The sequence below is a fragment of the Cibotium barometz genome, chromosome 10 (genome assembly GCF_041138505.1).
Source record: "Cibotium barometz isolate CiBa-2024 chromosome 10, ASM4113850v1, whole genome shotgun sequence".
NCBI lineage: Eukaryota > Viridiplantae > Streptophyta > Polypodiopsida > Cyatheales > Cibotiaceae > Cibotium > Cibotium barometz.
In genome coordinates, this window is record NC_141055.1 from 39,260,637 (window position 1) to 39,284,180 (window position 23,544).

Sequence of the window (23,544 nt, forward strand, 5' to 3'; positions counted from 1 at the left end):
TCTTTATGGCAAAGTTGACATATCCTATCCTCTGGTGCAGCCATCCCTGGCCCATATTTGGTTGTCTCCACTCTCAACTAGTGTGTGTGTGTGTGTGTGTGTGTGTGTGAGAGAGAGAGAGAGAGAGAGAGAGAGAGAGAGAGAGAGAGAGAGAGCTTCAATCGTAAGGTCAAGACACTCTCAAGCATGGTATATCCCATAAAAATCAACTAGAATTTTAAATTTCGACCATGAGACCCTTTTTTTAAAAGTGGGGGCCATCACCTACCTCAATTGACAACCATTTAAAGGCCTTGTCTCCCCTACACCCATCTACTGCATTAAATGAGTGCAAGTGGAAACTTTTCCTTTGCATTGCATAACTGATGAGGTATCGATGATGTATTGGCCAAGTTACATTGAAGATGGCTCTTGGCCAAGTTAATTGAGTCCATGAGAAAAAGCTCTAAATTGTTCTCCTGGTTTCAAGGCCATAAATGTTGAATTGTGATTGGTCAATCTTATGGTTGTACAATTGGTCCGTCTGTGCGTGCTGATAGATCCCCTCTTCCCACATCATCCAAAAAATTTGAAGGCTAAGAGGCCGCCCCCGTAATCCTCTACATTTGGAGGTATAGGGGGGGCTCAACTTGCTATTGCAGGTTAGAGGGAAGGGCCGGGAGTGTAGGTTTCAATTTTCAAAACCCTCTACACTGGCTAGATGAGTACTCAGTAGTAGGTAAAAGCTGACAGTTTGTTAACTTTTTAACCTCTTCAAACCCTCCACGGCCTCGCCTTTGACGGAGTCAGTCGTCCAACGTTGGGGAGCGCTGACGGGTTCACATGTCTCCGGCGCTTTCAACCCGGACGCAACTGTTAGGCCTCCGCGGACCCTGTGAAGTTATTAAGGTCGGATGCGTGTGAATCCACGCTGTGACTGTGGAGATGTGGACTAATTCATCGACTCGCCGCCGTGGTGACTGGAGGTTGCCATTGAGAGTGACCGTTTCTCTAATCGAACCACAAGTTAGGGCCAACAGAGCTTGCTTCAGGTAAGCCGATCAGCTGCGACGCAGAGAGCCAATCCAGTTCTGAGCTCTGCCAGGCTGCATCAGAGTTCAGGGTTATCAGAGGTACGCAACAGAGCTGGCAGCGTTTAGGGCTCCTTGAGAGTTTAGGGCTGGCAGCTCTCAACAGACTACAATCACCAGATTGCAACAGAGTATAGCACAGACTTTTGGGTTAAGAACAGACCGCAACTGCTAGCGCTGCGAGACCTCAATGAGCTCTTTGAAGCCTTCCATGCGTTACAGAGCAAGCCATCCAACTCTGGCCAACGGAACATCTGCACACCACCACCATCACGCTGAGACAGAGATACTGATCGATGAGATCAGGTCTTTCAAGCTTGAGAGATTTGACACCGATGGATTCGTGGAGTCCAGATGCCAGACGATGAGTGAAAAGGTACGTGTAGAAAGGCTTGCTCCATTCTGATGTATGTCACAGTTATAATACAATGCCTAAAAATACGTTTAAAGAAAACTCGAAGCTTTTATTGTCTTTTCTTGGTATCTAAAAAAATGCTCCATGCCCATCTAAAACAAATGCTCTGAACAAAGCTATCAAGGCATTTTTCCTCCCAAAAAAGATCCTCAGTTAGTAGAGAAAAGAGAACTCATGAAAAAAGAGAGACAATGCCAGTCTGAGAGCGTGTTCAGGGGAGGGGAAGGGGGGTGGCGCTCAATGGATGGTGCCTTTGGTGGGGAGATTACACATGAGGGCTAGTAGGAGATAGTCACAATGAGGGCCTGTACATCATCCACACCAGTGGAATAGGAAAGTCCCTTGGCTCTAGACGAGGGTTGTGGGAAACGGAAACGGAAAACTAAGTTTGAGAAGGATCCACAAGACCAAACCCAGTCTTTGGGTGAACCCAATCCAAAGAAAGACTAGAAGCATCAGCAGATCCTCCAATACATTAGGGAGGAGTATATTAGGGAGGGCAGGTGTTTCTCTTGTGGTGAGAGGAGCCATATGAAGGCGAGTTGTCCGAAGGCGAAGACTAAGGCAGCTCATTTGATTGAAGTCATAGGTAACCCTCAAGTTCTTAGTTTAGGTCACAATGCTTGCATGGAATATATTTTCAACATAGCAGTCTTCGGTCCTAACGACTTGATATGTCCGTGTTAGGGGAGACTATGCACATCCTTTTTGACCCTGGTTGCACTCATAACTTCGTTATTGCCAAACTTGTGCAAAAGTTGGGAGTGAAGACGAACCCGACTAAACATGTGAACCTGGCAGTGGGACTTGAACAGATCTGGAATAGGCAGGTGTCTGAGTGATTAATATATATTCAGAGTTATGCATCCATGTGATTGAAAGGGTCATGTTTTGTCCTTTGTAATGGAAGATGCTCTAGTATTTTGGAGGGTGTCTTTGTGGTCCTACTCTATTTTTTGTAACTCAACAAGAATTCGTAATATAATGTATATTTGTTATGAAGCGTTTAAATGTGTTGGTACTCTTTCATCTTATGTTAATTATGATTTATAATGGTTAACTTAGATGATTGGGTGATAGTGGTTTAAGAAGCATCGATGCCGGTTTCGCAAATGCTTTCTCTACTGAGTGAATTGTGGTCTTCTAGCTGGATGGTTGGTTGATCATAGGATTGTTTGGATCCTAGGGTCTCAGTCTTTGAGGATGAGCCAATTGGGGGAGGAAGAGATTTCCTAACAATAGTCAGAATATCTCAGGATTGGGATAGATCGCATGGTATATGTCCCTGTGGGAGCTAGGTGTAGTGCACCAAGACTTAGTTGGGAAAGGATTGATTACCTGGACCTGGCTTTAAAAGTCTCAAGGAAATTTTATATGGTGTATATTGTAGGGGTATGGGACGCTAGGATTTGCAACATGTAGAGTTTCCAAGTGTGTCTATATTTTCTAACCTTGCTATGTCCTATCCTTATGGAGGGTAGTTACCCTACGGTAGATAGAGTTACGCAAGACTTGACAAGCAAATCGGAAGGGTGATTTGGATGGGGTTGCTAGGATTGAGTGGGTGAATCGTTTACCTAGTTTTGTGCTGACTTATATGATTCCTTGAGAGGGCTATGTTGGGCCGATGGGCATCTCATTCAGCATTGGCAGTAGGTCTAGGGAGGGAGCTCCATTGTTTTAAACCAGGACTTAGGGAACATTCCACCTCATAGAGTGGGAGGTGTTAGTACTTTTATTCGGAGACGGTTGTTGTTCCTGGATGATAAGAGTCTGTGTGCCGGATTGTACTGGGATCAGGGGAGAGATCTCTTATGATTGTCACGACGCTCTTTTAGCAGGTCATCCAGAGATTCGACAGACTTGTGTTTTTTTGATCATCCTCAATCCAATGGGCAGACAGAGAGGGTGGGATCATGTTTCGGAGGGTATGCTTTGTGCATATGGCTCTAGCTGACCATTTTACTTGGGAGAGGTACATCTCTATGGTTGAGTTTGTCTATGGTACTATTGAGCATATGGTTTTGGCAATAGCTAGAATATGTTGGGTAGGAGAGGGCTCGGGGGAGTCCTCGGATTAGGAAAAGTAGGCGGATTCAGGTGGCTAGGGTTTAGATTTAATAAATCCAAGGTTATTGGCTATTTATGACTAGACTGTTATTTATAGTAGCAATAAGTACTATTTAAGTGAGTCTTGGGTTATTATTGATTCATTGTGGTCTGGACGTGGACCAAGAACCTTATTCCTACCATGGACATGGCGGATCACAGGGGGTCTTGCCAAGGGTCCCTTAGGATAGGCTCTGGTAGTATGGCCTCCCCCAGCTTGGGAATTTTCCCATATTTTTTTTGGATCTTTTCCACATTTTTGGCACCTTTTTCTGGCATGTTCTGTTTTATGCTCCAATCGGCCTGCATTATGTTGGTCGATTGGGCTCTCTAGGTGCTATATAAGCATGGGCTTTGCCCTCAGTTGTATCATCTCATTTTTTTGCATATTCTGGGATCTTGGCTGCACCTATGGTGTGCCTCTTGCTGCCGACTCCAGCTTTGTAACCACCTTTTGGTGTATATGATCTTCCTTTAGTTCCTGTGCATCCTGTATTTGTGAACTTCAGTTCTCTTTCATTGTTTGGCACTCTCTCATGGTATGAGAGTGGGTTCAGGACTGAGGATTTACTGGACAACACCTATATCTGTTTCTTCCCAGAGGAGGTGGGCTGCGTTTTTCATCTGGGGAGTTGCCTCCCTACCCCGAACTAACTAGAACGTCAGGTTCTAGTTGCCACTCCCACCCAACCTTCATGGTGCATCGTGAGGGACTCTCGTCTTCACCCCTCTACTTTTACCTTAGCTTAGGCTTTGGCCAGTGGTGATTGGTTTTTGGCTTGGTTCTCATCTACATGCATATTTTTGCTGAATTAATAGCCTCTTCTACATTTTTTTTCCCCACCCTTTCTCTCCCTCTTGCTTCTAAACCCTCTCTCTCTTTTTTGTCTTCTTAGATCTGTAGTCTGCGTTTTCTTACGCTTTCGAGGAGTTTTCACATAGAGGATGGCTTCAAATACTTTCACCATTCCCCAGTTGGAGAAAGACTCCAAATTTAATGGCTACAATTAACCTTCTGGTGGGTCTTGATCTTTGGCGGTTTAATGCTTATACTCCAAAGCCCGACCTTGCAACCAACTCACCACAGACTCTGAATTCCTAGATCAGCGTGGATCTTCGGGCTCACACAGTGATCTCCTGCAACTCGAACCAACCATATCTCCTGCAACTCGAACCAACCATATCTCTCGGAATTTCACCTTCGGGCTCACACAGTCATCTCCTACAACTTGAACCAGCCATATCTCTCGGAATTTTTTGGTATGGATGCACTCTCCACACTCCTCAACAGAATGGTTGAGATGGCTTCATCTCTTCTTTTTCATTCTCAAGGAGTTTTGGGTTGAAGCAGTTAACATTGCTGTGTACATCATCAACCGTTCCCCCACACAGGCGGTCGATGAGAAGACTCGAGAGGAGGCATATTCTAGGAGAGCCATCAGTTTCTCATTTCCGTATCTGTGGATGTGATGCTCATTTTCATGTTCGCGATTCTCATCAGACGAAGTTTGAACCCAAATCCACCAAAATGATCTTCGTTGGCTACAGCGAACACTCCAAAGCCTTCTGGCTTTGGGATCCGTACAAAGAGACAGTTATATTATCTCGAGATGTGCGCTTTGATGAAACCCCGTAGACTTCCAGATCCCCGGCATTCCCAGCAGCTTCATCAACACCTTCCTTGGATTCACCCTCACCATTGGTTCTTACCTCTCCTCTGCCTCCGCCAAGTACCTCTCTCCCTCTGCGGTGGCTCCACTCTACATTGCGGGATTCTCAAGTCCCTTCTTGACCATTTATCAGGTTGGGATTGCTCCATCCGGATTGAGGAGATCTACCAGATTACAACCTCACTAGTGCTGGCATGCTTACAATTAACTTTGCATTGATGACTTCCTTGATGCATCATGTGGAGCCTTCTACACCAGAGGAGGCCTTACAAATTCTTGAGTGACAGGCTGGCAGCTTGTGATGGATACTGAAATGCATGCCATTAACAGAAATCACACATGGGAACTTGTTTCCCGCTCTTTTCATAGGAAGGTTATTGGCATGAAATGGACTTATAAAGTGAAGTTTCTAGCCGATGGTTCACTCGACAAATACAAAGCCTGCTTGGTGGCTAAGGGCTATGCCCAGAAGGAAGGCGAGGATTTCTCGGAGACCTTTGCTCCCACTGCCAGGTATACCACCATTTGCACTGTTCTTGCCATTGCTACTCACTTCTCTTGGCCCATCTTTCAGATGGATGGCAAGTTCGCCTTTCTCAACGGGGACCTTCAGGTGGAAACATATGTTGAACAATTCCTTGGCTTCATCCACGATGGTTTTGAGGACCATGTTTATCTTCTACGGAAAGCTCTTTATGGCCTTAAACATGCTCCTAGGGCGTGGTACCAAAAGATGGATGCTTTCTTTCTCTCTCATTTCTTTGAGAGAACTCCTACGCAAGGTTGCATCCAAACGTCGTTTGGATATGATTTAAACGTTTGGAACGATTGAAACGTTCACTAACGTTAGTGAACGTGGGGTTTTGATTAATGTAGGTTAAAAAATGAATGCACGTCAACATCAAGTTTTTTTTTTGGGTGTGTTTCTTACGTGCGTGCGGCTCTCTCTCCGCTCGTGGGCTGGTCTTGTTGGGCTTCGCCGCTTCTCTGGTCGTGCTGTGCTCATCGCAAGTCATTCTCTCACTCTCTCTCTCTCTCTCTCTCTCTCCCCCGCACAGGCCGTCAGGCTCAAGAGTCCACGACTCCACTCTCTCTCTCTTTCTCCCTCCTGCACACGAGACAGAGTGACCCGGGGGAATGCAGCTCTTGTTGGCCTTGAGCGTCAGTGTCATCAGGCACACTTTCAGGAACCCCGCACGAAGGGGTGGCTCCTTGATACATTATTGACACCAGCCTTGATGTATGCAGCAGCGGTTTGAGCACCAGGGCTTGCAGCCTCCACATGGGTACAGCTGCAGAGACCACAGATCTTGATGCTCTCGAGGATGATACGCAGCAAACCATCCGTCCCGCACGACATTGTTCGAGCTGAGTTTGCTGCACCACCTATGGCAGTGGAGGCATTGTGTTGGGGTAAAGGCGTTATGCCCACCCTTATAGTGTGTACAAGCCCATAAGTTATAGTACATAGTACACTTAGTACTTTTAATGTACTAAGTGCACTATGTGTACTAGTGCAATATACATGTGTGATAGGGGAGTCACACACTCATGCCTCATGAGTTGACTTATCCCCACAACTCTCTCTCTCTCTCTCCCTTGCTTCTCTGTGTATGTCTCCCATGAATGAACTCTAACCCTAATTCAGTTTCTCCCATCAACTGGTATCAGAGCCTTGGTCACCAGGTTCCCCTCCCTCTCATCAAGAATCGTTTGCTCATTCTGTGAGTCGCCTTTGTGCAGCGCTGGTCGCCTTTGTGCAGCACTGGCTACTGGTCGACTGTGTGACCAGTCGCAAACAGGTGGGTGGAGAGAAGCAGCAGCGTGGGCAGGCTCATCCACGCTGCCTAGCAGGCGAATCCACGCTGCCCAGTAGCAGCAGCTGTGCCATAGCCCGAGGCATCATGCCCATGCGTACAAGCGAGGGTTGTAAGGCGAAGACTAACGCTGCTGGCGGAGACAGCGAAGGCGCATAGCCAGGCGAGTGTGGCAATCGAAACGCAAGCGAAGGCCTAGCGCTGGGCGTCGGCTGGCGCTAGGCGAAACATAAGCGAAGAAAGCCCGTCGACGTGTACAAGGCGCTAAGCGAAGACTTCCATCGAATACAAGCGCGTAGCAAGTGGAGGGGGCGAAGGCGTATCAACAGTTACCAAATCAGAGGCGCCTCTGCAAATGCAACAGAACAAGCCTCTGACTCGGTTGTCAAAGAAGCCACAACCTTCTGCACAAGGCTTGGCAAGACTCCCTTGTGTCCACCTGCACAGAAGCTTGACGAGCAGCAGCATCAACAGCAAAATCACGCCCCCCCCCCTCCTGCAACAGAAATCAACCTGCAAATCAGAGAAATTCAGAATTTCATAGGTACTTGCCTTTAATTTTTTGCGAATTTCTTATCAATTAAATCAATTGAGCAGGTACAGGTGCCCAATTGCTCAATTTTTGAGCAAAATTGGCAAAATTGGGTGACATTGGTCACAATCAGGATAAATTTGCAGGAAATTGGTCAAATCAGGATCAATTTGCAGGAAATTGGATGTCGAAATTTGGGGCTTTTGATGTAATTGTGCAATTAAGCACTCATACATGCTGTATGATGTGAAAAATTGCACATTTGGGCAAAATTGCAGCAAATTGCAGTGCAAATCAAGGGGCTTTTGTGCCGATTTGGTTGATTTGCTTGTAGGCAATCTCATTTGATGCTGTGAATAATGTGTTGATGCTTACAAGCACTCAATGTGCCTGTAAATCAAGGGGCTTTCATGTATTGGATGTATATGTGGCCAAGGGGAAGCATCGTGAACACTCTGAATGCCTTCATGTGCGCCAATGTACCATGCATGATCAGAAATTGATCTCAAATCAAGGGGCTTTTCAAGTTTGTATGCTTGTTGAGCTTGGCAAAGCAGCAGGCAAGACATTTATGCCTTGAATCCTCAAAAATCAGCTTGCAGTCAAGGGGCTTTTGCCCAATTTCTGTTCGGGATTGTTGTATGCAGTGTACAGGACTGTAAAAGTCTGATTTCCACTCATTTGGACAGCCAGGAGAGCATTTATTGCTATTGTACCTGCTGGTACAGATTTGGCACAGCTTTGTGCATGTTTTGGCATGGCTGTACACTATTTTGAGTGACCAAAAGGTTCAATTTCAGCTGCTGAAATTGCCGGTACAGGTTTGGTACATCATTGGTGAGCACTTGGTACTGCTGTACAGTACTTTGGAAGGGCAAAAGAGCACATTTAAGGTGCTGTCCAAAATCTGCAGCAACCAGATTTTGGTGTTTTCATCACATAAAGTGGGAGAAAAGTTGCATTCTTGCTTCTGCAGTGGGAGATAAAGCTTGGGAGAACATTTGTGAGCACTTTGTGTGCTTTGGGTGCAGTGTTTGCACATTTTGCAGGGAGTCAGGCATTGACAGGTTGCATTTTGCTATGGCAACCACAGGTGAGAGCTCTTCATTGCTTCACATCAAGAAGCTTGAAGGCTCGCATAATTATGATATTTGGCAAACCCAGTGCTACAATGTGTTGCTCCAGAAAAAGCAGCACAAGCCTATCAAAGAAAGGGGTGTGATGCCCGCTTCTCTTACTGCTGAAGAGTGGGAAGATATGGATGAGCTGGCAAGATCTACTATCATGTTGTCTGTGTCAGACTCATTACTTTTCAGCATTCGTGAAGAGAAGACAGCTTGGGGAATGTGGCAGAGATTGCAGGACTTGTATGCTCAACAAAGTGCCTCAAGCAAAGTGTATTGGTTGAAGAAACTCATAGGTCTTCAGATGAAGGAAGGGGCATCTATGATAGCCCATCTCAATGAGTTTAATGGTATTGTCAGCCAAGTTATAAATCAAAAGTTGGCAATGGACGATGAGTTCAAAGCCACTTTTTTGTTATGCACTTTGCCAGAGAGTTGGGACACATTCAGGACAGCCACTAGCAATTCGAATGCTATGCTGTCATATGCAGATGTTGAGGGTGCTCTTCTTCAAGAAGAGATGAACAGGAAAAACAACTCTGTTGGAAAGTCCAATGCAATGAATGCACGTGGGAGATCCCAGCAAAGGGGTAAAAGCCAAGAAAGGGGAAGGAGCAAGTCTCGCTTCAAAAAGGATTTGGAATGCCATTATTGTGGCAAGAAGGGACACATTAAAAAGCAATGCTACAAATGGAAAAATGATCAAAAAGAAAAGGGAAAAGGCAAAGACAAAGAGAAGGATGAAGCCAAAGATGTAAAGCCAAAGGGCAAAAGTGGAGTCAAGATTGAAGAAATCAATGTGTCACAAGCAGGTGGCAGTGAAAATGAGGTCCTATTTACTTCTTCACTTGATGCCCATTCACTTCTGACAGGTGGTCATGGTATGCACTCATGGATCATTGATTCAGGTGCCTCCTTTCATGTCACAGGTTGCAGAGACTTGTTTGTCAGGTATACTGCTGGCAATGAAGGAGTGGTTTATTTGGGTGATAACCATGCATGCAAGATTCTTGGCAGAGGTGATGTGAGGCTTGTATTTTCAGATGGCTCACAGCTTATGCTCCATGATGTCAGGCATGTGCCTGAGATCAAGAAGAATCTGCTTTCTACTGGACAGCTTGATGATGCTGATTATGTTACCACATTTGGTAGTGGAAAGTGGAAAATTAGTAAGGGCTCACTGGTTGTTGCCAGAGGCTCTAAGGTGGACACTCTTTACTTCATGCATGCAGGTGTTTGTCACCATGCTAATGTAAATGCAACCGAGCTGCCGGAAATTTCTATGTGGCATAGCCGGTTGGGACACATGAGTGTCAAAGGAATGGAGCAATTGTCTCGTTTGGGTTACTTGCCTTCTCTAAAGTTTTCAAGTTTTCAGTTTTGTGAGCATTGTATATATGGTAGGCAACTACAGTGCCCCCACAAGAAAGCTCTTGGACAGAAAGATGCTCAGTTAGAGCTTGTGCATACAGATGTATGTGAGATGCCTCAGCTTTCTTTGGGAGGGGCAAAATACTTTGTGTCTTTTATAGATGATGCCACACGCAAGGTGTGGGTTTATCCTCTTCGTTTGAAGAGTGATACATTCTCAGTGTTTGAGAAGTTTGTTGCTCTTGTTGAGAATCAAACTGGCAAAACACTGAAGGCTTTGCGTTCCGACAATGGTGGAGAGTATATGTCCAAACAGTTTCAGGACTTTTGTGATGCTAAAGGCATCAAGAGGGAGCTCTCTACTCCTTATGATCCTCCACAAAACGGGACAGCAGAGAGGATGAACAGGACCATACAGGAGAAGGTCCGTTCTATGTTGTCACATGCTGCATTACCTCATGGTTTTTGGGCTGAAGCTGTTATGACAGCCGTTCACCTTATAAACAGGTCACCTAACACGAGGCTTGGTGGGAAAGTGCCAGAAGAAGTATGGACAGGGAAGCCTCCGTCATACAAGCACTTGAGAGTGTTTGGTTGCGTTGCGTACGTGCACATACGCAGGGAAATGCGCACCAAACTTGATCCTAAGTCTCACAAATGCATATTCCTAGGATATGGTGACAGAGGTGAAATGGGGTATAGACTTTGGGATCCCATGAATAGAAAGATCATACGCAGCAATGATGTCATTTTTGATGAAACATGCATGTATAAGGAGCCTGCAAGGCAACAGGAGCCTGGCAGAGTCATCTTTGATGATGATGGACATCATGGACAACAACAAAGGGCTGTAAATTGTTGGAATTAGGGTTGCAGGAATGCACACACAACTTCAAGAAGATGAGGAAGCTTGAGCACAACACAGTAGTGTATTATGAGTGCCAAAAATGAAAGATTACAAGCTCTAGAAGATAATGGGCGTATATACAATGCACGGGGGAAAAAACCTCCTAGTGAGGGAAAAAGTGCCCCGGCGGTCCTAAGTGTGTTCACACACATCACTACTATAATATGGTAACAAATCCCCCCTGGAGTGATGCGGTGAACAAGAGCTAGCACTCATGTATAGGGAAGTGTCTAGCTATGTGGACGAATCCACAAAAGGAAGTAAGCCCAAAGCTTTGCGAAAAGCTTCGAACTTCTCACGAGGCAGAGCCTTTGTGAAAAGGTCTGCAAGGTTATCCTGTGTTGGCACATAAGCCAAACTGATCTCTCCTGCAGAGAGTCTCTCCCTGACATAATGGTAGTGCACCTCAATGTGCTTCGTACGAGCATGGAACACTGGGTTCCGCGCAACTGCCAATGCGCTCTGACTGTCAGTGAAGATGGTGGTGGCAGATGGCTGCCCAACACCCAAATCAGCCATAAGGCGTCTGAGCCACACACACTCAACCGTAGCTGTGAAAGCTGCCCTGTACTCAGCTTCACAACTAGAAGTGGCCACAGTAGGCTGCTTCTTGCTCAACCATGATATGCATGAGCTTCCAAGCATGAAGCAAAAACCACTCGTGGACACGCGTGTGTCATAACAACCAGCCCAGTCAGAATCTGAAAAAACATGTAAATCTGGCGGCAATGATCCCCCCTTGGGATAAAACAACCCAAGATGCCGAGTACCACTCAAATAGCGAAAGATACGCTTCACTGCCTGCCAATGCTTAATGCCTGGGCTATGCATAAATCTGCTCACCTGTGAGACTGCAAACTGAATGTCTGGCCTCGTAATGCATACATAAATGAGGCAACCAACAGCTGTCTGATAGAGTGTGACATCAAAGTGATCTCCAGCATCATGAAGACTCAACTTCAAACCTGTCTCCATTGGAGTAGCAATAGGCTTGCAGTCTTCAAGGCCAAATCTCCGCAACAATGTTTCAATATACTTTGTTTGACACAAAGCAATACCTCCATCACACTGCTTAAATTGTATCCCCAAATAATGATGCAAATGCCCCAAATCTGACATCTCAAAAGAGGCATTCAAATCAGCCTTAAAATCAGCAATATGACTCTCATTTGGTCCTGTGAGCAGCATGTCATCGACATAGAGAGCAATGATTAGATGTACACCATCCACACGTTTAACATACAAAGTGCTTTCTGTTGGACTATTCTGAAACCCATGTGCAGTCAAATATGCATGTATTTTTTCATACCAAGCTCGTGGAGCTTGCTTTAAACCATATAAAGCCTTTTTTAACCTGCACACTTTGTTTTCCTGCCCTCTTTGAACAAAACCACGAGGCTGCGATACATACACCTCCTCATGCAAATCTCCATTTAAGAACGCAGTCTTTATGTCCAGCTGATGTACATTCCAACCATTATGAGCTACTAATGCACAGATGCTACGAACAGTGGTCATACGACATGTGGGAGCAAAAGTCTCATCAAAATCAATGCCCTTCTCTTGAGCATAACCTTTTGCAACAAGCCTAGCCTTATGGCGATCCACTGTGCCATCAGGCTTATGCTTCAATTTGTATACCCACTTAGTGCCAATGGCCTTCTTGCCAGGAGGCAAGTCACATAAAGACCATGTACCATTCTTCATAATAGCATCGTATTCTGCTTGCATAGCAGCCATCCAATTTTCTGAACTTTGTGCCTCATCAAATGAAACAGGCTCACTTTCATCGCACATACTAGAAACAGCCAATGCATAACAATCTGACGCATAAGAGGCACCGTGAGAGCCAGAACGAGTGCGACTAGACAAAGGGGCATCCAACTTGCTGTCACGCAAAGTCTGCACCAGCCATCTAGGCATATTCCTAGAGCCCTCAATCTCTTGTCTCTCATCCTCAAGTGCATCATGCACATCTGCATCAGATATAGGCTGATCTGTGCCATCATTTAAAACCTGCATAGGCTGAAAAACTGCCTCATGAGGTATTGCACTTGACTGTGCACCACTGAAAAGAGGCAACAATGTATCATAGACATCACGTGAGCTGATATCTGTCTCCTTAGTACATGAAACCAAGGGCTGAACTGCATCTTCCACAAATACAACATCACGGCTAACCAAAATGCGCTTTGTCTGTGGATGATACAAACGATAGCCTTTGCTCTCAGCACTATATCCAACAAAAATACATTTGACAGCTTTGTCATCCAATTTTCTGCGATGTTGCACAGGCACTAATGCAGATGCCAGGCAACCAAAAACACGTAAATGGCCAACAGATGGCTTGCGGCCATGCCAAGCCTCATATGGAGTGACAACCTGTAATGCTTTGGTGGGACACCTGTTTAGTACATAAGTGGCACACATGACAGCCTCAAGCCAAAAACCATGTGGTAGACTTTGACTCTTAACCATACATCTTGCCATTTCCATGAGAGACCTGTTTTTTCTCTCAGCCACACCATTTTGCTGTGGTGTATACGGCACTGTACATTGGTGTTTTATCCCACGCTCAGCCAGAAATGCATTAAATTCTGAAGACATATACTCCCCCCCTCGATCTGAACGGAGGGTGCCCATCTTACTTTCTGACACATTTTCAGCCATAACCAAAAACTGTTTGAAGCACAAAAACACTTCGGACTTTGCCTTCAAAGGATATACCCATGCATGCCTGGTAAAATCATCAATGAAAGTCACGAAGTAAAGGTAGTTTCCAAATGATGGTGTTTGCATGGGACCACAAACATCACTGTGAACAAGCTGCAATCTGCGTTCAGCTCTCACTGATCCATCTTTGGGAAAGGAAGCACGCTGCATTTTACCCAATATGCAGCCCTCACAAACATGCTTGACAGGTGCCTCAAGCTTAGGCAAAGAAGACACCATTTCAGATTTCTGCAGGCGCAGCAAACTTGCAAAATTCAGATGACCAAAACGTGCATGCCACAGTTTTGCATTTGAAATAGCCTGCGTATCCATAATAGCACATGCTGAATCCTCTACACATTTGCCATCCATATTGAGCTTATACAGCCCTCGACATAGTGAACCAGATGCTACAATGATGTCACCACAAGAGAGATCATGAACAGTACATCTGTCATCCACAAATTTTACAACCAAACCTGTTTTGGCAAATGCGGAGACTGACAGCAGATTCTTTTTGATCCCTGGCACATACAATGCATCAAAAAGTGTAAAGGTGTTGCCATTTGCAACATTCAGCACAATCTGTCCAACTCCTTTAACGGGATAAGAGGAGTTATTGGCACAAGTGACAGTATTCCCTGTGGGAGCAGACTCAAGGAAAGTGAATAAACTGCGCTGCGAGGTGATATGCTTAGTGGCACCACTGTCAAAGTACCATACATCTAAATCTACTGCAGACATACATGTGTCATGCAAAGATGGGTCATAACTGCACTGCGCATTGAATGCCCATTCTGTATCTAGCACAACATTAGCAGATTCATTGTTAGAAGGAGAGGCATCTGCAACAGCCATACCAGCCTCTTTCTTCTTAGCCTCTTTCGCAGCCAGCTTAGGACACGCTTTGATGACATGATCATTTCCCTTACAGTACTTGCAAAATGTCTTCTGTTTGTCACCCTTCTTCTCATCTTTGTCTTCCTTCTTTGGTTGCGCAGCATTTGCAGATTTCTGCTTACTAGAAGAAAAGCCAGCTTTACCTTTCCCGCTTCTCTGACTAGCACCGAAAGCTTGATCTGCGACACGCATAATATTCCTGTTTTGCCTTGACTGGTCTTCTTGCAGCAAAACAGAAACTAACTCCTCAAATGATAAGGCATTGGGATTGCCTTTCATCATCAAGCGAAGAGTGGAAGCAAAACCCTGATAAGAATCTGGTAGACCATTCAAAACAGTCTGCACAAGTGAACTGTCTGACAGGATTTCATCTGCAGAAATGAGCTGCTCTTTGAAGTCCTTGATCTTTGTCAAAAAGCTATCCATAGAATCACCTTCGTTCATATGCTCATTCTCCAACTGTTTTCGGAGATAAGCAACACGAGCCTCATTTCTTGCCTGATACAATGTGGCAAGTACATCCCAAGCATCCTTAGAAGTCCTGCAGGAGCGAATATGTGGGATAATGGTACGTTTGACAGACAGCGCAATCAAGGCATGAGCCTGCGCATCTCTACCATCCCAACGAATCTGCTCTGCTGAAAGTGGTGGTTCCCGAACAGCTGCTACAGCACTTGTGCCTGCACCATCATCAACAGTACCTGTTTCTGATGTGTTTGCAGCATTCCCAGCCACAATAGGACGTGCATCAATACCCTGCACAATATTCCATAACCCCTTTGCTACCAATACATGTCGCATCATATATGCCCACAATGGATAGTTGGTGCCATCCAACTTATCCTCAGCAGCCAACATGCGGAATACATCATTGTTGTCAGCCATGGCCAATGACTGTACTACTAGATGTAAATGCTGTCTGCAAGAGGTGAACCTGTATAAAATCGACCTGTGCTATATAGCACAGCCCAAAACAGACGAATGGGCACCTGTCCTGCAGATTTTAATCTTGACAGAAAATCTGCACAGTAGGACGATTTTGCCTGCGCAGTACTTGGAATGCAAAAACGGAGGGCGAAATGACTTCAGATCAAAATTCTGAAACGACCGAGCCCTACGGGCTCGCCCACGGCATATACTAACCTGCAGACGCTCGTGAAACCTCGTTGCAATCGGAGGAGATGAAGCGGCAGGTGCCGGTGATGCTGCCCGGGAGGAGGAAGCCTGCTCTGATACCAATTGTTGGAATTAGGGTTGCAGGAATGCACACACAACTTCAAGAAGATGAGGAAGCTTGAGCACAACACAGTAGTGTATTATGAGTGCCAAAAATGAAAGATTACAAGCTCTAGAAGATAATGGGCGTATATACAATGCACGGGGGAAAAAACCTCCTAGTGAGGGAAAAAGTGCCCCGGCGGTCCTAAGTGTGTTCACACACATCACTACTATAATATGGTAACATAAATCAGCCATTACAGCAGGAAAACCAGCCCTTAAATGGTGCTGAAAATGGTCCAAATGGACAGCCAGAGATGGCAGAAGATATCCCTATGGATATACCACAGTTAGAGGATATACCGGGCATGATTTTTCAGCCTTATGGCATGGAACAGGAGCCACCAATGGGTGATATGCAGGCTGGACAGCAACCTGCAAATGATGGTCATTGGGTACGGAGGTCCACTAGACCCTCCAGAGCCCCTGACAGGTTTGTTCCAGGGGTTGACTATTTGATGCTTACTGACTGTGGGGAGCCCTCATGTTATAAAGAGGCTTTACAGAGGGCAGACAAGGCTCTATGGGAGCGTGCCATGAAGTCAGAGATGGATTCTCTGCATAAAAATGGAACATGGAAGTTGGTGCATTTGCCTGCAGGCAAGAAGGTTTTGCTTTACAGGCTCAAAGTTGCACCAGATGCAAAGCCAAGATACAAAGCCAGGTTAGTGGCTAAGGGCTTCAAGCAGGAATATGGTGTGGACTTTGATGAGATCTTCTCTCCAGTGGTCAAAATGACCACACTTAGAGCTGTGTTGGCTTTGGTTGCGCATGATGATCTGGACTTGATTCAGATGGATGTGAAGACTGCTTTTCTTCACGGTGATCTCCATGAGGAGATATATATGCAGCAGCCAGAGGGTTATGCAGTGAGTGGAAAGGAGAAGCTTGTATGCAAGCTGAAAAAGAGTCTTTATGGGCTCAAACAGGCACCAAGAGAATGGTATCATAAATTTGATACATTCATGAAATCACAGAAATTCAGGAGAAGTGACATAGATCACTGCTTGTACACCAAGAAAGCTTTGGATGGCAGTCTATTGATCCTCACCTTGTATGTTGATGATATGTTGATTGCCGGGAAATCTCGTAAAGAGATGGATGCATTGAAAAAGAGGCTGCATGAAACCTTTGATATGAAGGATTTGGGTGATGCAAATCACATCTTGGGTATGCGGATACTTCGGGACAGAAATCAGCATGTGTTGTATTTGTCTCAGAAGGAATACATTGGCAAAGTCTTGCAGAGGTTCAATATGGACGGGGGGAAAAAAGCTAGTACTCCTTTGCCTCCATATGTGAAACTCAGTGCTATGGACAGCCCACAGTCAGATAGAGACAGGGCTGATATGGCCAAGATTCCGTATGCTTCAGCTTGTGGCAGTCTCATGTATGCCATGGTTGCTACTAGGCCGGACATTGCATTTGCAGTGGGAGTGGTTTCTAGATACATGGCCAACCCTGGCAAGAAGCATTGGGAAGCAGTGAAAGGTGTCATGAGATACCTGAAGGGCACACAGGATTTGTGCATTTGCTTTGGCAAACAGGATGCATTAGTGCATGGTTACACGGATTCGGATTATGCCGGTCATCCAGATAACCGGAAGTCTACTACCGGTTATGTATTTACATTCACAGGAGGTGCTGTGTCATGGATATCCAGGATGCAGAAGTGCACAGCCTTATCTACTACAGAGGCCGAGTATATTGCAGCCACAGAGGCTTGCAAGGAGGCATTATGGCTATCTCGGTTAGTGGTTGATTTGGGCTATACAGGGGATATTCCATTGTTGCATTGTGACAGTCAGAGTGCCATTCAGTTGGCAAAGAACCCTGTTTTTCATGCAAAGACGAAGCATGTGGATGTGAAGTATCACTTCATCAGAGAGGTGATAGAGAACAAGCAAATTCAGCTTGTTAAGATTCATACGGATGACAACCCGGCTGATCTGTTGACAAAGAGTTTGCCTCCGGAGCGGTTTGCTCATTGCAGACACTTGATGGGCATTGGATGAGGCCAGTTTCAGCCTTGATATGGCCTTGTATATTATCATGTACATGCTGATTTTTTCTTTTCCTTTACTTAAGGGCACTTTGCCTTTAAGTGGGAGGTTGTTGGGGTAAAGGCGTTATGCCCACCCTTATAGTGTGTACAAGCCCATAAGTTATAGTACATAGTACACTTAGTACTTTTAATGTACTAAGTGCACTATGTGTACTAGTGCAATATACATGTGTGATAGGGGAGTCACACACTCATGCCTCATGAGTTGACTTATCCCCACAACTCTCTCTCTCTCTCTCCCTTGCTTCTCTGTGTATGTCTCCCATGAATGAACTCTAACCCTAATTCAGTTTCTCCCATCACATTGTTCGAGACGATCTCCTTTATATACAGGATGAGGGAGATGCCCACAGAGAGATTATCCCGCCGAGCTTTTGAGGCATCCAGACAGTTGGCCGAGGCTGGACACACTGGATCTTGGTATGCACAGATGCTACAGTGGTTCTCACATCATGGGATAGACATTGAGCGGTTGCCACCTTTTCGGTATGGTCAGTCTGCTCCACGGGGTTACCTCTCTCTCTCAATGAGAGGAACAGAGTGATGAGACATGACATATGGCAGCGCTACATACAGGAGACATGGACAGCACGAGAGAGCCCACTACCACTGAAGATGATGTATTACAGAGACCACTTTATGAGCATCTCAGGGGATGGGACCGCGGTATATGGATGTATACATGCCACACAGCTCTCGCGTTGCTATTGGACAGCTACGAGTCTCATCACATCAGCTAGAGATAGAGGCTGGGAGAGCGGCACGGGTTCCTAGGGCTGAGCGGATATGGAGATTGTGCCACGAGGAGGTGGAGACTGAGGATCACTTTGTATGTCGATGTAGAGCCCACAAGGGGGTCAGAGATAGATATGTAGGATTGTTTGAGGAGCACTCTTCACTACATTAGTTGATGGAGGCCTCGGACCAGCGACAGCTTGGCAGACTACTACTAGAGCTTCATAGTTCTCGAAAGAGACTCCTCCAGACACCCGCTCCCACTAGGGGTGGGAGACAGTCCCAGCTCACAGATTTCTTCCAGAGAGCTATGCCAGTGCCAGCTGATGTACCATGTGGGGTGACCGCACAGAGAGCAGAGGAATTGAGAGCCAGGAGGAGACCTAGACATACTGGACACAGAGCACCCCGACTCCGTCACCGAGAGATAGCAGCTATCCGGATGAGACACCAGATGGAGACACAGGAGAGGCTAGCTCGCTTTCATTCAGACTCAGGGTACATGCTCACGCCACTCACAGCCTCAGCATCGGCGATGTATGATATCTTATATCCCTCTTATGGCACTGGATGGAGTTAGACATAGATCTGCATAGCATGCTTGTACTACCCCTTCAGCATATAGAGATGCATCTTGCCTTAGCACTCCATCCACATCCCCACCCCCCTTTATATTGTTTGTATATGGGCTCCACCCATCCATGATGATTCACAATTGTATCTAGACACATGCACACTTTTTCTTTTCTTTCTTTTCTTCCGATGACCGGAAGAACACAGTTGTATTATTTTTTGTCTCATAGGCCAACTTTGGCCTCTCGTAGACGTTAATATATCTTTCTTTCTTTCTCTCTCTCTCTCTCTCTCTCCCGCAAGTCTCTCTCTCTCTCTCTCTCTCTCTCTAGACTCTCTCTCTCTCCCACAAGTCTCTCTCTCTCTCTCCCCCCTACTGCAAGTCTACGCATATAGGTTGCATACTAAGGCTCTAGCAGTAGTGCTCCATCCATCACACCCCCCCCCCCCCACTAGCTCAACACTTTCATAGTTTATTTCATGTTCATTTTGTCCTTTTTTTTTTCTGGACATCCAGAGGACATTGACAGTTGTACATATTGATTTGTCTCATAGGTCGAGTTCAGCCTCTAGTAGACGTTAATACAGCTTTCTCTCTCTCTCTCTCTCTCTCTCTCTCTCTCTCTCTCTCTCTCTCTCTCTCCCCCCCCCCCCCCCCCATAAGGCTCTCTTTGTTGCACCTCCCCGGACCCCTACACTGGCTGAAATTTTATTCGTATTGTGCTTGAATTTTGAAATATATATTATAACTCTCGAGTCGTGACTTGTCTTGACATTTCTCCATTTTCTTGATTGTTTTTTGTGCATATGCCATAGATGCCTTGTGTACCAAGTTCCGTATGGGCAAGGCACACCATCATTCAAGGCACACCCAACACCCCAAGTGTCGGTCGCTCCAACACGCGCGTGTGGAAGTGCAAATATTGTGGAGAAATATTTACTAGCACATCCACTCGTGTTATTTATCATGTTGGCCAAGGTACGGGAGGCAACATTGGACCAAGAGCAAATGCACCATAGGAGGCGGTTGATGAGATTCGGCAGGAGAACCCACCGATCTTCATCGGATCACAGCTTGGTAGGGATAGTAGAGTCATCATTGAGGATGAGCAGCTAGAAACACCTGCGCATATGGGCCCATCAGCTGTTGGGGGGCCAGCATGTTCATATGTGGGTGGACAGATGTCACAGTCAAGCTTAGTGGAAGGGCCATCCACAGGTTCAGGTGCAGGTCGTAGCCGAAAGAGGGTTAGAGTAGATGATGGACAGTCTCATGTGGAGAATATTGCAGGTGGTAGTGCAAGATGACACCATCAGACCACTCTACATGGTACATTGAACCAATCCTCATGGGTGAAGGAGAGACAGCGGAAGGCAGAGATAGAGATAGAGCGCACTCTCATTGAGTGCAATATCTCTTTCAATGTCCTTCGCACAGATCAGTGGAAGAGAATGATTAAAGCCGTCTCCGATGTAGGTCCATGTGAGGATTGGACTGGATTAGACTACCAGAAGATGCGGACAACCATGCTAGAGGATGAGAAACAGCGCATAGAGAATGCACTAGAGCCAATAAGATCATCTTGGAAGAAGCATGGTTGTAGTATCATTTCAGATGGATGGAGTGATGTGCGGTGAAGACATATCATCAACATCCTTGTTTCTAGTTGCATGGGCACATATTTCTTGTGTGCAGTGGATGCAGGCAAGGCAGGGGAGAGGATCAATGCAGCATTCATCTTCCAGCACATCAGGCGGGCTATTATTGATATTGGCCTAGAGAATGTGGTGTAGGTCATTACGGACAATGCGTCCAACTGCAAGAGCACGGGAGAGATGATTGAGGCAGAGTTCCCATCCATTGTGTGGACTCCATGTGCTGCACACTGCTTGGACCTCATGATGGAGGACATAGGGAAGCTTCGATGGGTGAAGCCGGTTGTGGATGAGGCCGTACGCATCACTACCTTCTTCAGGAAGAAACACCAGGCATTATCTATCTTCCGATCCCACTCACACTTGGACATGGTGCGGCCATCCAAGACTTGATTTGCCTATTTGTATTTTGTGCTTAGCATGCTACATGAGGTACAGGATGCACTTCGACCCTCAGTGGTATCACCAGCATGGACGGAGATGCGTGATTCGACCAGCGAGCCCACTCGATACATCCAACGCAAAGTGTTGGATGAGTCCTTTTGCTTTGATATTGAGGACTTAGCAAAGCTCCTCAAACCCATGTATGTCTTCATCCGATTCAGTGACATGGAGGGCTCTACATTGGGGCTCCTCTATCATCATTTTCATTGGATGAGAGAGATGGTGTCATTAGTCACCTCGCCGACTATCACTCCTACCACGTATATCTAATATTGATTATGTAATATGGTTTATGGTACGTGCTGTAATTTTGGTTATATGATGTACTTACTATTGGATATCTATTTTGAAATTTGGAATGTTAGACGTGGCGAGGTGATGGCCATTGTTGACTCGCGATGGACTTTCATGTGTCGTCCCATTCGTGGGATTGCAGCATTACTCCATCCGATGTTCAACAAGGTCAAGCTCCAAACAGACACGCAACTCAATTTGCTCAAGGATGCTTATGTGTCTCAAGTGCTTAGCTAGGATAACATGGTGACCTTCAATGAGGAGTTGGTCGTCTACTGCAATCGGGTGGGAGTTGCCTTTGGCAAGTTGAGTGCCTCAGCAGTTCAAGGGCAGGCGGAACCACTTACGTGGTGGGACATCCATGGATACCAAGCCAAAACTGTCCAGAAAGTGGCCTTTAGATTGCTATCTCAGGTTTGTAACTTTGAAGTTCTTAGTTTGTATAATGCAGCCAATGTGTAATCTTGTCTTTTGACATTTGCCAGTGCTATGTGGCATGTGCAAAGTTGCTCTGTTGGTGCATGCAAACGGAATTGGAGTGCATACTTTCTTGTGCACACCAAGATCCGCAATCGCTTGAGTACTCTGCAGTTAAGAGAGGTTGGTGTTTTGTCGATCCAACCTCTGTCTTTCGCGCACACTCAAGATAGCCACTGGTGTGAAGGAGATAAATTACTTGCCAACTCGAAATGTTTATTATTAAACTTCATATGTGTAACCTCATGAGTCATGAGTATTGAATCTTGAGTCCTGATGAATGCTCAGCATTGAGTATTGACTCTTGATACGTGTTATGTGCCATGTCACATGTGGCAGGTGGATCCCTTTATCTTCGATAGGCTCCTCGCTCATATTAGTGATGCAGAAGCTCAGCTTTAGGAGGACCGGTTGCGAGATGAGGAGGAGATATATCGAGAGCTTCACAGAGAGCTTGGGAGCATAGATCGCAGGGTTACACGTGCTTGATCACGAGCTATGAGTATTGTAGATGCTGATGCTCATGGAGCTTCTACTAGCAGTCCAGGTGGTCAGGGCCGTCGTGGTGGTCGAGGTCGAGGGCGAGGGCGAGGCCGTGCTCAGATAGCTCAGCAGCGCGCGTCTCTTGCACATGATGATGATGATGATGATCCCTTAGATGAGGGGCCCATAGATACGAGTGACGCCATTGCTACAGTGCCGGTGGTCAGAGAGCCTGACTATGACTCGGATGGCGACATGTTGACGGATGGAGATGTTTCTTCAGAGTCATCATCTGGTTTAGATGAGTAGCTAGTTGCTATTATTTGTTTGTCAGGCCCAGTCTCTTAGTTTGAGGGGCTCAGGTGCCTAGCATCTAGGAATCAGAATTGAGATCATATTCTCTGTAGTATGATGTGTCATGTATGACATATGTCTACAGTCTTATGATTTATGATTTATCCATGATCCATCTCACTTTCATTTATGTTCGTTGTTTAATTATTTTATTTGATATTTGCATTTGCCATTGTCACTTGTGACTTCACTGACTTGTAAGTTGTAAGTTGTGCAAAATTGAAATTAAAGTTTGCATAGTATTAGTAAGTGCTTTAATGTTCATTGATGTATCTTTAAACTTCATATTTCAAAAGTTTATAAGTAAACTATAAATTTTGTATACATATATATCGGGAGCAACGTTCACTACGTTTGGAATCTTTTTAGCACGTTTTCCAAACATATTAAACGTATCGTTCACTACGTTTGGAACCACCTTGCTCCTATGGATTGTAACCTTTATATTTTGATAGAGGAGGATCACATTGTGATTATCATTTTGTATGTTGATGATCTTATTTTCACTGGATCCGACCCCGACCCCGACCGCATTGCTATGATTATGGATCTTCTGAG

The 23,544-nt window shown here is 45.6% G+C and overlaps 1 protein-coding gene across 4 annotated transcripts in view; it reads left to right on the plus strand.

The window, feature by feature from the left end:
- The first annotated feature begins 751 nt into the window (after nt 1-751).
- The window catches only part of LOC147634883 (exocyst complex component EXO84B-like), a 33,594-nt gene continuing 10,801 nt past the window's right edge, over nt 752-23,544 (plus strand). For all 4 annotated transcript variants that reach the window (XM_086804102.1, XM_086804103.1, XM_086804104.1 and 1 more), the window contains exon 1: nt 752-1,446. In XM_086804102.1, the coding sequence (XP_086660228.1) occupies nt 1,261-1,446 (186 nt within the window). In that variant the 5' untranslated portion in view covers nt 752-1,260. The remainder of the gene's footprint in view (nt 1,447-23,544) is intronic.